Here is a 14,185-nt window from a genome sequence, read left to right on the forward strand (position 1 = left end):
TATTCCTATTACAAAGCGTGGAAGGAAAAATATCTAAAAGGAAAAAAGAATCATTAATAGTAATAATGATCTTGGGATAGGAATTCACATTTTTATCCCAAATAGTTTTCTGTATTTCACAAATTGTGTATAATTTTCTCAGGAGGAAGAAAAAAAAAGTCCTGTTGGAGAGATGACTTGATGGATGTCCGATGTCCCATGGCTGGGCCAGGCCAACTTTCAAAGTGGGTTCCAGTCCGCTTTTCTCCGCAGAGCTTTGGAGACTTCTCGGGTCTCTGAGCCATTCATAATCGAATATGCCAGACCCCCTGGGAGTGACCGCACTGTAGACACATGCACGTTTTAAGGCTTCCTGGGTGGGCCTGGGGACCAGCGGGCCTTTGCACGCCGAGCCCCCTCCGAGCACCGGGCTGCGAGGCCCGCACCCCTGCAGCGCACGCCGTGCCGGGAAACGTGCTGCGCCGCTCTTCCCGTCTTTACGGGACTCTCAGCCCCCGGGGCAGGGGGCCAGCGGCTCTGCCGGGCCCGCGCCTCGGGGTCACCAGGTGGTGGACCCCCGGCCCCCTTTTCAGGGGTGTCTTCCTGGAAGCACCCCACTTACGGGGACTCCAGGCTCCTGCAATCGACAAACCACCTCGCACGACTCCGAAACTCCGAAGATGACATTTCGGGGAAAGTGGCGGTAAAATTCGAGACTTCCAGCCCTTCACACTCTAGTTAGAATCCTTCCCGGGGAGACCCCGTAACATCAAGCCCAGCGGGGGCAAAAAGCACACCCCGAGCCAGCCAGGAGTCGAACCTAGAATCTTCTGATCCGTAGTCAGACGCGTTATCCATTGCGCCACTGGCCCCGTGCTGGCCCGGCTCTGGCTGCGACATACATCACCCGTGACGCGGCTCCCAGACGCTCCCCGCTGCGCCACGGCCGGCGGCGCCGCCCGCGCACAGCGGCCCCAAGGCGCTCCGCCAATCCGCGGCCGCTACGTCACGGCGCTCTTCCGCGCGCTCCAATCCGCGCGTCGCGCGGCTGCTTGGCGCGCTCTCCGCGCGGGCACTAAGTTTGGCCGCGGCCGCCTCCCGTCCGCTCGGGGGGCCGACGGGGGCGGGGCGAGGGGGGAGGTGGGGCGAGCAGGGCGCTGCGGCCGCCGAGCGGGGCGATCGGTCGAGCGCGGCGGCCGGAAAGAGGAAGAAGGAGCTGGTGGTGCACGATGGCGGCGACGACCTACGAGCGGCTGAAGCTGTGAGTCCCCGCGGGCGGGAGGCCGTTGAGCGGAGGGGGCGGCGGCGGGCGGGGCGGGCGGGGCGGCAGGTGCGGGCCGCCGGCCTCGGGCGGGGGGCGGGCTCCGGAGTCCCGGGGCTGCGGGCCCGGCGCGAGGTCCCCGCCCTGCGCTCCCGGAGCTGGTAGGCTGCGGCGGCGCCGAGGCCCTGCGGAGTGGCCCCGGGCCTGGGAGGCCTCCCCTCGCCCTGCTCGGCCTCGGCGCCCGCCGCGGGAGCGCGAAGCTGCGGAGCGGCCCCCAGAGAGCCGGGGCGGCGTGCGCTGCGGCGGGCTGGGGGCGCGCTCCCCTCCCCGCCCCGCCCCGCCCCTCCCCGCCCCGCCCCACTTGGTTTGTTGGTTGGTTTCTTTGAGAGGCGGCGGCTAAATTCATCTTTATTTGCTTAGCAGGGGAAAGGAGAAGTTGGCTTGTTTGTGTTTTCTTGTTTCAATGGACCCATCGCACACCGCACGTTCGAGGCCACGCACAAATCGACACACCTTCCCTGGGCACCAGAGCCCTGCCTGGCCAGCCTGTAGGATGCAGGAAAACAGAAAGAAAGAAAAAGAAAAAAAAAAAAAAAAAAAGAACAGTCAGTATACTCTTGAGGTCCTGAAGGATTTATGTGGTTTTTAAATATTACACAGCGCAAGCCCAAAGCAGGTTGAGGGTCCTCTTGACAGCCAGAGGCCGTTCTCTGGAACTTTGGCCACTGCAGCTTGACTTCTCCCTAAAGCCAAGTTCCCGAGGCTTTGGGCGATAGGCTCTGGTTGTTAAAGAGTGGTAAAGTTAGCATCTGTAGGTTCTTTGGGCTTGTTCTGAATCCGTGAAAGGTGCGTGTTCTGTTAGCATTACCATCAGCCCCTTGGTTTTCCTGTCTCCGAATTAACGTTGTTGTGCTTTGTGTTTAATATTTTCCCTCCAGACTGAAAAATCCAGCTGCCCCATTCTGAGAATGCCCTTGGCCTCAGAAGCAAAATGTCATTTGGAGGAAACTTACCCATCCCTAAATGAGCTAAAATGCCTCAGGACCTAGAGGCGGAGGTATCATATTTCTCTTTGTAGGGCTATGGAGGACATCACCATGTCGTCTGGGCACTTCCTATGCTCTCTGGAACCTCAGACTCACTTAACTCTCTGGAAGGTTCAATTTGAAGTTGAGGCGCAGAATTGGCAGTGAGGTCATCTACTTGGCGTGCGATATTTTGCAGAAAAGACTTTTACTTTTCCCTCAGCCCACTCCTTTGCCGCTTTTGTGTTCCGTAATTCTCTTTGAAAGTCCCAGCTGCACACTTCCTTGCCTGTTTTCCTTGCCAGGTTTCCTGATTCTCTCCCAGTTCCCCTCTGCAAGGTGATCACCTTGCTGGTGAATGAATCCAGCAAAAATGTCTTTGACTAGGGTACTGGCTGGGCCGGTGTCACGTGTGCTGTGCTGGCTAATTAGGTTATTGTTGACTATCTGATAGCGAAGGGCTTAATATGATCCCACACCAGGTCTCAAATGTGTTTAAGCAATATGGAGCCTTGGCTTTATGCACCTCAGTGTTAGGTTATGAAATGCAGTTGAATTTTCCTGTGGCACAGATTAAAAGGGATGGAGGACTTTTGAATTCTCACGATTGCTTATATATTGCCAAGGAGACACAAAACTCATCATGTGGGGATGATGCTTTTCTATTGATTTTTGTAGAAATGGAAACTATGAGTGAAAAAGTAAGTGTGGGGTTATGTGAAAGTCATTCTCTAATTTATCAGTCCTTAACTTTATTACCCACCTCCCCAGAAAAGTTTTGAGTGCCTCTGTAAATGTGAAGATCCTACTTTTCTGTAATTTTGCTTTTCTTACCAAGAAATTTGTGAGTTGGAATCTCTGTTCGTAATCCTTCCTTCTGGCCCTTCCTGCTCTGAGGCATGCTGTTCAAGGTTTTTAAATGCAGCCTCTGACTCTAGCAGTGTTCTTTTTTAGATGCATTTGGAGTTGGCAGTAGTTTCTGACCCATGTAAGAATTAGTAGGATCCATTTTTAAAAACGTTCCTAGAAGTGTTTTAAGAAAGATCCATACAAGAGATAGTTTGATCATTTATTACAAAACTACTGCTACTACTGAGTGTCACAACATTGAAGTGCTCCGGATGTTAAATAATAATTTGTTCTACATTATGACACCAAAGTGCAGGCCGTCTCTGTCCTGTATGAAGTTCACCTTCCTCTTTGATGCCCTGATTTTATCAGCTGCTCTCCTACTTAAAATCTCCAGCTCCATCTTGCTGAGTGATTGAACCTACATTTCTTAGTCATCTGGATTCCAGCCTCTTTCTAAGCTAACCCTTAACCTTTTCCCTAACTGCTGAGTGCATTCTTTCTCCCTTCCACCAGTCTTGGCCACCCTGTTTTAGCCTCCCGCTTATTTTATTTTGGTCCTTCTATCAAAATGCTTTCTTCTTTCCCTCTTTACACGCTGATCACAATCATGGACCCATGGTAGAGCTGAGAGATGCAGACTTTTTTAGTCAGAAGAGACTTCGATTCGAATTCTGTCCTCGTCATTTGCTTTGCATCATGGCCATGTTACTTAATCTCTGAATCGGTTTTTCATCTGTGAAAAGAGAATGGTCCTACTTCATATGATTATTATAACGATTGAAAGAGAGTGTAGATGAGATACCCAGTGTAATTTACAGAGACTCATTTTCACTGAGAAGCCTTTTCCCCACATCTTTCCCTTCACTGAGCCCCTATAACACTCTGCTGTCACAGGGACTGGACACCAGATGTCCATCTGGTTTGCACCGTCTGTCTATTAGGATTGCTATGCAGTGTACCATTTTTCAGCGACAGGAAGACTGAAAGTTGAACGATCAATCCACAGAACCGTTTGCCCTTTTTTTTTTTTTTAAGATTGATTTATTAGAGTGGGTGTGCATGTGTGTGTGCACATACGTGTGCACACACACAAGTGTGCAGGGGAGGGGGGTAAGAGCTGGGGAGAGAAAAACTTCAGCAGACTCTGTGCTGAGTGTAGAGCCTGATGTGGGGCTCAGTCTCCTGACCCTGAGATCACAACCTGAGCCAAAACCAAGCCTCAAGATGCTTAACTGACTGTGCTACCCAGGTGGCCCCCTCCTTTTTTTTTAAGTGGGCTCTGCGTGGAGCCCAGTGTGGGGCTTGAAATCACAATCCTGAACTCAAGATTGAGCTGAGATCAAGAGTCAGACTTTTGGGAGGCCTGGATGGCTCAGTTTAAAAAAAAAAAAAAAAGGTGTTTAGCCAACTGAGCCACCCAGGTCCCTTTCCGTAGCACTGTTTGAATTACTCATTTTGCCACTTAGAAATGATGAAATCATTGTAGTGCATATGCTTTGTCCGTCCCACTAGATTGTAGATCATATTCAAAACACCTTAACGTTAATTTTTTCTCTAGTCCTCAGTACCTAGCATAAAGCCTTGTGCAGAGAGATCCTCAGTGAATCACCTAAGTAAATGAACTTTCCAGTGGAGAGATACCACAGCCAGCATTTCAAAACGAACACAATTTTTTGGAGTAATTTGGAACGTATTATTTTGAAGTAGCAGCAGCTTAAGTCATTAAGTCATATTTGATTGTCTTTCTAATGCTTCTGTGAAGTCATAGGTTGATGTATGTTCTCCATCATTGTTGAAGAGGGGAATAATTGCCCTTGGCCCCACAGTCAGGTCACACAGCCAAGCCATGGAAGAATTGGCCTTGGAACACAGCAGGCCCAGAGTCCAGAGATCTTTCCATTACACTGCATTATTCAAATTACCTTTTCTTCTTATCAGATTGTTTTCACCTTAGTCTTTGGATGTGCCTGGGATAGAAGTGAGTCACTTATATTTGAAAATAGCTAACATGTCCATATGGATTTTTAATATAGAAAACAATATCAATATGTTTAGAATTTAAAATTCTTTTAAGACATCCAGGCAGTTCTGAATAATCTATGTGACTCCTTTTTCCTTTTTTTCTTTTTTAGATTTTATTTATTTATTCATGAGACACACAGAGAGAGGCAAAGACAGAGGCAGAGGGAGAAGCAGGCTTCCTACAAGGAGCCCGATGTGGGACTTGATTCTGGGATCATGCCCTGAGCCAAAGGCAGCCGTTTAACTGCTGAGCCACCCAGGGATCCCTCCTTTTTTCTTTTTAAGTTACCTATGTAGGCATGGATAAAGTCAGACAATGATAAATTTGAAATTATGAAACAATTGCAATAGAAATCCATTATTGGAAACATTTAAAGGACCCTCGCCTTCCCCTCTTTAAAAGGTTAGCTGAAACAGGTGTAAAGGTGGAAATTCTTTAGAAAGTGTATAAGGCTGCAGCTTGCCTCTGAAGAAACCTTATTTCTTCAGTTAGGAAGTCACCTTTCTTGGTCAAAGACGGCCATAGCTGTGAGGTCAGTGGGGCAGCTACAATGCAACCCTGACCAGACGTAAACTGAGTTACACAGTGGTGAAGACATATGTGGTCTGTCCAGTACAAGCAACAGTCAGCTTATTCACACATCACTTTGCAAGGAAGGATGGAGGGAAGGGAAGGTTATAAATTTGGGCACAGATCTGCAGAGTTTATTTCCAACATATTCATTGGCTTGGTAGCTTAGGCTGGAGGGTCTGCACTAGGCTGCAGGCTGGGCTGCATCAGATCACATACTGCGCTTGTTTTAAATGCATATTCCAGAGCTTCACATGAGGCCTAGTGAAAAATCAAGTTGGGGCCTGGGAATCCTCATGTTTAACTAGCTGTCCTGGTGGTTCTTCTGCACCCTGAAGCTGATTGGGGACCAAGGGACACTGGTGTGGTAGAGTGGCATTGTTTGGAAGGCTTGGGGGCCCTAGACGAGTTTACTGTGGATTAGAGCCTCAGGTTAGGTAGCAGTTAGATTTGGTCCTGTGAAGGAATCTGGTTTTTGGAGATGATGGTTTTAGGATATGCAGAGAATAGGAAGTAGTTGGGACCTCAGGGTTTTGAGGAAGATGGAATTAGAGTGCATTAGCTTCCTGGAAGTATCAACTGTTTGGTATTGTGTTGGGCCCTTGGGTGGTCTGGGATGAACCTGGGCTGTAGGAAAGATACCCTAGCAGTGGCTCAGTGAGGAGGAAACCCCTGGGACCCAGAGGGTGGATGGATGAGGGCTGGTGGTAGCACCTTCTGGGTATAGGTATAGTGGGCTCAGAGGACCCTTCTTGACTGTCTGAGTTTTTATTTTTTGCTAGCCGGGTCTAGGAAAGTGTTATTTCTGTATGTCTTGAACCAGAGATAGGTTATGGTTGATTATTAAAACTTTGATTTAATTCTTTCTGTACGATTTTCGAGGATTTTTTTTTTTGCTAGTTTTGTGCCATGACCGTTGACATGCTTCTGTGCACATGGTAATACTGTTTTAAATTGTGCTAAAATATACATAAGATTTATCATCTTAACCATTTGTAAGTGTCCAGTGCAATTCACATTGTTGTGCCACCATTACTGTCATCCATCTCCAAAATTCTTTTCATCTTGCAAACCTGAAACTCTGTACTCATTAAACTACTCTCCCTTCCTCCTCCGCCTAGTCCCTGGCAGCCAATGTTCTACTTTCTATCTCCGTGAATTTGATGACTCTCTAAGTACATCATAGAAGTGGAATTATCCAGTATTTGTGCCTTTGCGATCCACTTAGCATAGTGTAGAGTCCATCTATGTTATAGTATGTGTCAGAATTTCCTTTTTAAGGCCGAACAATACTCCATTTTATGTATATATTGCATTTTGTTTGTTTGTTCATCCGTCAGTGGGTGCTTAGGTTGCTTCCACCTTTTTGGCTCTTGAGAATGATACTACTGTGAGCATGGGTGTATAAATATCTCTTTGAGACCTCGCTTTCCATTCTTTTAACCATATACCCCAGGGTAGAATTGCTGGATCAGAAGATAATTCTTTTTTTTTCTTTTTTAGATATTATTTATTTATTTATTCATTCATGAAAGACACACACACACACACACACACACACACACAGAGGCAGAGACACAGGCAGAGGGAGAAACAGGCTCCCTGTGGGGAGCCCGATGTGGGACTAGATCTCGGGTCTTCAGGATCATGCCCTGGGCCAAAGGCAGGGGCTAAACCGCTGAGTCACCCCGGGATCCCCAGATAATTCTGTTTTTAATTTTTTTTTGAGGAACTGCCATGCTGTTTGTCCAGGTGGCTACACCATTTTATATTCCTGCCAACAGTGCCCAGCATTCCAGTTTCTCTACATCCTTACTAGCACTCGTTATTCAATGTTTTGTTTTTCGTAATAGCCCTTGTAGTGGGTGTGGGGTCAGCAAATAGTAATACTTTTTAAGTGGGTTCATTTTGCTCTTGGGATGTGACAGGATTTTGAAGAGGTTAGTTGTTTCCTAGCGACGTAAATGTTACATGGAGGGGAAAAGGGATGTTTTCAGACACTAGAAGATCATAATTGCCAACTCTGAAAAAAATTTTGTGTTTGTATTATAATTAAATATATTGCTTCTCTAAAAATTTGACAAGGGTAATTTTTAAAAAGCACTCTTAAGAGCTACTGAATCCCAAGTGGCTATACAATTAAATGCATTCCTATTAAGAATAATAGTCAGAATTGCCCACAATGAGTTTAGCTCCCAGTCTTCTGAATTTTCCTTTTTATCTCATACTTGATCAGCAATCTTTACAAGCAAATAGTCAACCAAATGAAAGTAGTCACAGTAGGAAATAATTGTTATTTAAATATTCTGCTATTTTGATGTATCTCCCAGAGTCTGTATCCTTTTAACAGAAAGCAGAACTCAGAATGGAGAGAAATGAGACCGTAATCTTGTTTGGTTTGAGTTCATGGCTCATGCCTGTTAGATTTGGATAACCTCGCTGGACAGTTCATTTAGGACCAGAGCTCTTTTTACTGTGCGATATTACTTTGAACTTCAGGGACTTGATATCAACAGCATAGTTAATGACCACATAATCTTCTTGGATGGAATCTCCTTGTCTTAACTTCTAAAATCTATTTCATAAAAAAAAGTAATGTGGGAGAGTTTAATGAAATGAGAGACTTGAGAGCAGTGGAGGGCCATTCTTTTGTCTGTTGATAAAATATTTTCTCCCAGATTTTTGATTATCATTGAGTCTTCTGTCTTGGTTTCCGTGTATTTATTATGTTGAGAACTCAGTATAACCTGTCCACTGGTTAATTTTTAAAAGCTCCAGGCAGAAATTGGCACCAGTGACACTTTGGTAAGCTTTCTAACCAGAGACCACTCCTGTTTGCTCTTTTCCCTCCTGTTAGTTACCCCCTACTCTCCAATCCAGTTTTTGACCTACCAAGATCTTTCCTTAGCTGGGAGAAAGGGAAACAGTTTTTAAATCCTTTTTATTCTGTCACTGAGCCAAAGAAAACATTAGTTAAGGGCCATAGAAAAAACCCAACTTAGTGTAGATATTTGCTGACTGATTATATTATATTCTCTAAGAATATTGATTGAGCTTCTGCTGTCTGAGAAATACCAAGGAGAACGGAGAAGCAGAGACCTTGTCTACAGAGACCTGACAGCCTATTTGGTGAAGCTCCCTAAACAAAAATAACAGTAAAGCCATGCACACCAAAAATTACACCACTGGATGGTTTACTAAAGTGTTTCTGATGGTAAATGCTAGAGAGCTGAAGTTAATTTCACTGGCTTTTGTTTGTTTTTTGTTTTTTGTTTTTAATTTTTATTTTATTTTATTATTTATTTATGATAGTCATACAGAGAGAGAGAGAGAGAGGCAGAGACACAGGCAGAGGGAGAAGCAGGCTCCATGCACCGGGAGCCTGACGTGGGATTCGATCCCGGGTCTCCAGGATCGCGCCCTGGGCCAAAGGCAGGCGCCAAACCACTGCGCCACCCAGGGATCCCTTCACTGGCTTTTGAAATGAAACCTGGGAATCATAAAATTTACAGAATACATTTACTGGGTAAAACGCATATACTTAAGGTCAATATGAAGGGCAATTTATTTCTTTTTTCTTTTTTTTTTAAATTTTTATTTATTTATGATAGTCACAGAGAGAGAAAGAGAGAGAGGCAGAGACACAGGCAGGGGGAGAAGCAGGCTCCATGCACCGGGAGCCCAATGTGGGATTCGATCTGGGGTCTCCAGGAGCCCGATGTGGGATTCGATCTGGGGTCTCCAGGATCGCGCCCTGGGCCAAAGGCAGGCGCCAAACCACTGCACCACCCAGGGATCCCTGAAGGGCAATTTAAAGAGTGGTAGGAAGAGGAAGACAGCAAAGAGGTGTGTAGATGTCTCTGAGTTGAGATGACACCTGCTCTGATCATTAGTGGGGTTCTGAGTCATCTCTTACATTACTCTTCTTAGAGATGTTGATTAGCTGGCAGGCACAGTTTGAATCTTCATTGCTCCAGTTCTTGAGCTGTTCTCAGTAGCATTATCAGAATAGGCTGATAGCAGCAGCAACTTGGGTTTCAGCAAGACTGGAGAGGCAGTATCCAGCAACTGTCCTAGAGCCTTTGTTGAGGAGGGGAGGAGGGGAGGAGGTCCAGCAGAGGGAGGGGGAGAAGCAGACTCCCCACTGAGCAGGGAACCTGCAGGGCCAGGCTGATCCCAGAACCCTGAGATCATGACTTGAGCCAAAGGCAGGCACCCCTGAGCCACCCAGGCACCACTTAACACATTTTTAAACTTTATTTTAGGGATCCCTGGGTGGCGCAGCGGTTTGGCGCCTGCCTTTGGCCCAGGGCGCGATCCTGGAGACCCGGGATCGAATCCCACATCAGGCTCCCAGTGCATGGAGCCTGCTTCTCCCTCTGCCTGTGTCTCTGCCTCTCTCTCTCTCTCTCTCTCTCTCTCTCTCTCTCTGTGACTATCATAAAAAAAAAAAAAAAATTTAAACTTTATTTTAATATAATACTTATATATGGTTTAAAAGTCAACAAGACATAGAGCTTATATTAAAAGAGCACCTTTTTGCGCTCCTAATCCCCACTGTCCCAGAGACATCAACTTTCAACTTTATAAGCAATTTCTTCGGGTATTTTACTCCACATTTCTTTCTTTCCTTTCTTCTTTTTGTCTTAAAAATTTTGTATTTTTAAGTGATCTCTGTACCCAGCATGGGGCTTGAACTTAAAACTCTGAGATTGAGTCATATGTTCCAGTGACTGAGCCAACCAGACACCCCTTTACTCCACATTACTGAACAACATGCTTGTATTGCTGTTTCCTGAATTTTTTTCAGGTTTAGTTATCTGGTGACTTTTACTTCTGAGGATGAGAATTTAGCTTTTATACCTCTCCCTCTTTTCCTCCCTTCTCCTTTCAGTATATTTATAGTAAGATATTTAGTATTCACATTGCTATGCTCATGTAGATATAGTTCAAATGAGTCAGTAGTATATTTCCTTATAAAAATGTTTTGCTTTTCCTGGAATGGAATGTGCCTTTTTTCTTTTTATTTGCATGACTTTTTTTTTTTTTTTTTTAATGGGCCTGTTGCTAATGCATCTTCAGTCTGTGTGACAGCAATAAAATTCCTCTCGAACACATTGGATAACCATCAATTCATTTTCTTCTCTGACATTTACTTATGGGAACCCTGTACCCCTTGCTTTAATCTGTACTTGCTTTTCTTTAGGCCTGTCGTGTAGCTATTGTCCCTGACAGTATCTTCATCAGAATTTTTTTTACTTCTGTCCTGTTTTGGATTCTCTTGATCAAACTCTTGATTTATTCCATTTTGGTGAAACAAACCTTTCCTTCTTTCTAAGAAAGGTTATCTTTTGAGATGTTGCCCATCTGAAGATGTTTTCATTCTATCCTCACACTTGTTAGCATGATTAAGTATAGAATTTTCAATTAGAAATTATTATCTTGTAGAATTTAAAGACCTGCTGTTGAATAGTGCAGTGTGTTGTTGCTGGATAATCCAGTAGCGTGGCTATTGAATATTTCAGTGCTTCTCTCTCTCTCTCCCTCCTTCCCTCCCTCCCTCTCTCCCTCCCTCTCTCCCTCCCTCCTCCTCTTTCTCTTCCTTTCTCCCCCTCCCTCCTTTTTCTCCTTCCTCCTTTTTCCCTCCCTCTCCCTCTCTCCTTTTTTTTCCTGGGAACTTTAGGATTGTCTGTGGCTTTCTGAAGTTTAATGCTTAATATGCCTCTGTGTATGTATGTTATCTGTTTTTTTATTTTTACTATTTCTTTGAAGTATTTTTGTTTTTGTTTTTTTCCTGCGTGCTCTTTTAGAATTCCTGCTGAATTTGTGTTGAATATCCTGGATCAGGCTCCTCTCTCTTTCCCCCTCCCTCCCTGGCCCCCTCCTTCTCCCACTTCCTTTACCCCTCTTCCGCCCTTCCTTCCTGTGCTTTCCTGTTTTATAGCTCTTACTTTTTATTCTGTTCTCATGGAGAGTTCTTCAGTTTTATCTTCCATTCTTTCGGTGGAATAGTCAAATTACTATTTCTGCCCTCACTCCAAGAATGTGTTCTTGCTTTCACAGTGTGTTTTTCTTGTTCTTATTTCATGACTGCAGTGCCCTCTCTTTGAGGCCATCAATTATAAAATAGTGTTTTGAAGTTGTAGTCTGTTCTCAGCGTAGTTCGTTTATCCAGAGTTATTTTTCTGTTTGTTTTGGACTCTTTCTTACATGACAGAAACTTTCCTCGTATCTGGTGATCCTTGGTTGTCATATCATGTTTAAGAAGGAGGCACTACTGGGGATCCCTGGGTGGCTCAGCGGTTTGGCGCCTGCCTTTGGCCCAGGGCGTGATCCTGGAGTTCCGGGATTGAGTCCCACGCGGGCTCCCGGCATGGAGCCTGCTTCTCCTCCTGTGTCTCTGCCTCTTTCTCTCTCTCTCTCTCTCTCTGTGTCTATCATAAATAAAAATAAATAAATCTTTAAAAAGTTTTTTTAAAGGGATCCCTGGGTGGCGCAGCGGTTTGGCGCCTGCCTTTGGCCCAGGGCGCGATCCTGGAGACTCGGGATCGAGTCCCACGTCGGGCTCCCGGTGCATGGAGCCTGCTTCTCCCTCTGCCTGTGTCTCTGCCTCTCTCTCTCACTGTGTGCCTATCATAAATAAATAAAATTAAAAAAAAAATTTAAAAAAAAAAAAAGTTTTTTTTAAAAAAGAAGGAGGCACTACAAATTGGAGGGTCTGCTTGTGGGTCAGGGCTTATCAACTGGTTGCTTTTGCTGGAGAGTGCTTGAGCAGGAACTCCTCTCTCTCATGGGGGAGAAGGGCTAAAGGTCATAAGTTGCTGGTCTTTGCTTTCAGGAAAAGTTTCTTCAGAGACAGTATTCAAGGCTCCTGTGGAGGCTCAGGGAGAGGGGTGATGGGAGCTAGGTTGCCAGCATTCTGGGAATCCGGCACAGGAAGAGGGTAGGATGAGTTTCCCAGTCTGTAAGTTAAACCTTCTTTGTCTCCAGACTTCACTTAGCTCTCTCACCCTGATCTTCAGCTGTGCCTGAAGTCCGGAGGCCAGAGAGCATCTTATGTTGAACTGTGTTAAGCATTAGATCCCAGGCGTGGGTGGATCTGAGCGTTCCTTGCACAGACTGTCAGCCACTTCACCCTTACCCCAGTCCTTATTACTGTTTCCTTCTGGTTCTTGAGGCTTTTCATCGTTCTGCTGCTGGAATCTGCTTGCTTTGTTGGCTCTTACCAACAAAGTTGGTGACTTTTTTAGTGAGTTAGCCCATTTCCAAGCACTCTCCCTCTTACAGACATGCATTTGAACACATTTGAATCAGCCACAGAGCCTGCACCCACCTGTTGGTACCCCCTAGATTCCATGTTCTGAAAGAATATCAGGGCTTTTTTTTTTAAATGCAGAGTGTTCACTCTTGGAAATCCATTTCATTCTTCTTCAATTAAAATTTTAGTTTGTTGACTGTCTCATTACAAATCTGTCTTGTAGATGGCATTTTTCTTCTTACAAAAGAAATTTCAGTTTCTAACTCTATAATTTTCAGGACTCTAAGGACTTAGTGAAGTCACTAACTTTGTGGTTATTAGGATTGTGACAATTAGCAAAGGCTTAGTTTTTTGTAGCTCTCTACTTTTTTTGGTATATAATTGAAGGTTTTTTTTTAAGATTTTATTTATTCATGAGAGACACAGAGAGAGGCAATATAATTGAAAGTCTTAATCCAATGTGTATGTATTTTATCAGTATTCTTAAACCTTTCCAGATCAGTTTTAAGTTTAAATGTCAAATAGAGGGCACCTGGGTGGCTCAGTGGTTGAGCATATCTACCTTTGGCTCAGGGCATGATCCTGGGATTGAGTCCTGCATCAGGTTCCCTGCAGGGAGCCTGCTTCTCCTTCTGCCTATATCTCTGCCTTTGTCTGTGTCTCTCATGAATAAATAAAGAACATCTTTAAAATTTTTTTCAAAACTTAAAACTTAAAAGTAGTCAACGTGTAAGAAGACGGTGCACTGAGGAAAGCAATATGCCTTTTTCTGTTGGCTGTTTACTGAGCTGCAAGCTTTGTGTTTGTGCATTATATTAAAAAGTGAAGGAATTTGATTTCTGCAATTGTATGTTGATTAGTCGCCTTTTTGCATTAAAATAACATTGGTTATTAAAGAAGTAACTCCCCATTCATGTAGAGAACTGTGCTAACCCTGCCCCCCAAATATAGCTGTGAATGGAGAGCACCATAGGCCCTTGAGCAAGATGAAGAACAAATGCAGGGACTTCACACTTGTGGTCACAATGGTGTAGCTGTCCTCAGGCCTTGTTCATACAAAAGGAACCCAGGTGATGGCTTTGTCAAGAGACTCAAAACAACACAAGGCTTAAAAACCAGAGCCCACAGCCATCTGAGGTCATTCAGTAAAGTAATGATGCCACCATTTTGTGGACTGTCCTCTCAGTGCTGGACCTATCTCATGTGTTCTCTCATTT

At 44.9% G+C, this 14,185-nt stretch overlaps 1 protein-coding gene and 1 non-coding gene across 2 annotated transcripts in view; one reads left to right on the top strand and one right to left on the bottom strand.

Annotated features, from left to right (window-relative positions):
* Window positions 1-778: 778 nt before the first annotated feature.
* Window positions 779-851, bottom strand: TRNAR-ACG. Its single transcript has one exon. It is a non-coding gene; the product is annotated as a tRNA-Arg (tRNA).
* Window positions 852-1,091: 240 nt separating this feature from the next.
* The window catches only part of SACM1L (SAC1 like phosphatidylinositide phosphatase), a 59,456-nt gene continuing 46,362 nt past the window's right edge, over window positions 1,092-14,185 (top strand). Inside the window, exon 1 of the mRNA XM_041762644.1 lies at window positions 1,092-1,240. Coding sequence (XP_041618578.1) covers window positions 1,209-1,240 — 32 coding nt within the window. The 5' untranslated portion in view covers window positions 1,092-1,208. The remainder of the gene's footprint in view (window positions 1,241-14,185) is intronic.

This window comes from Vulpes lagopus, chromosome 7 (assembly GCF_018345385.1).
Source record: "Vulpes lagopus strain Blue_001 chromosome 7, ASM1834538v1, whole genome shotgun sequence".
Classification (NCBI taxonomy): domain Eukaryota; kingdom Metazoa; phylum Chordata; class Mammalia; order Carnivora; family Canidae; genus Vulpes; species Vulpes lagopus.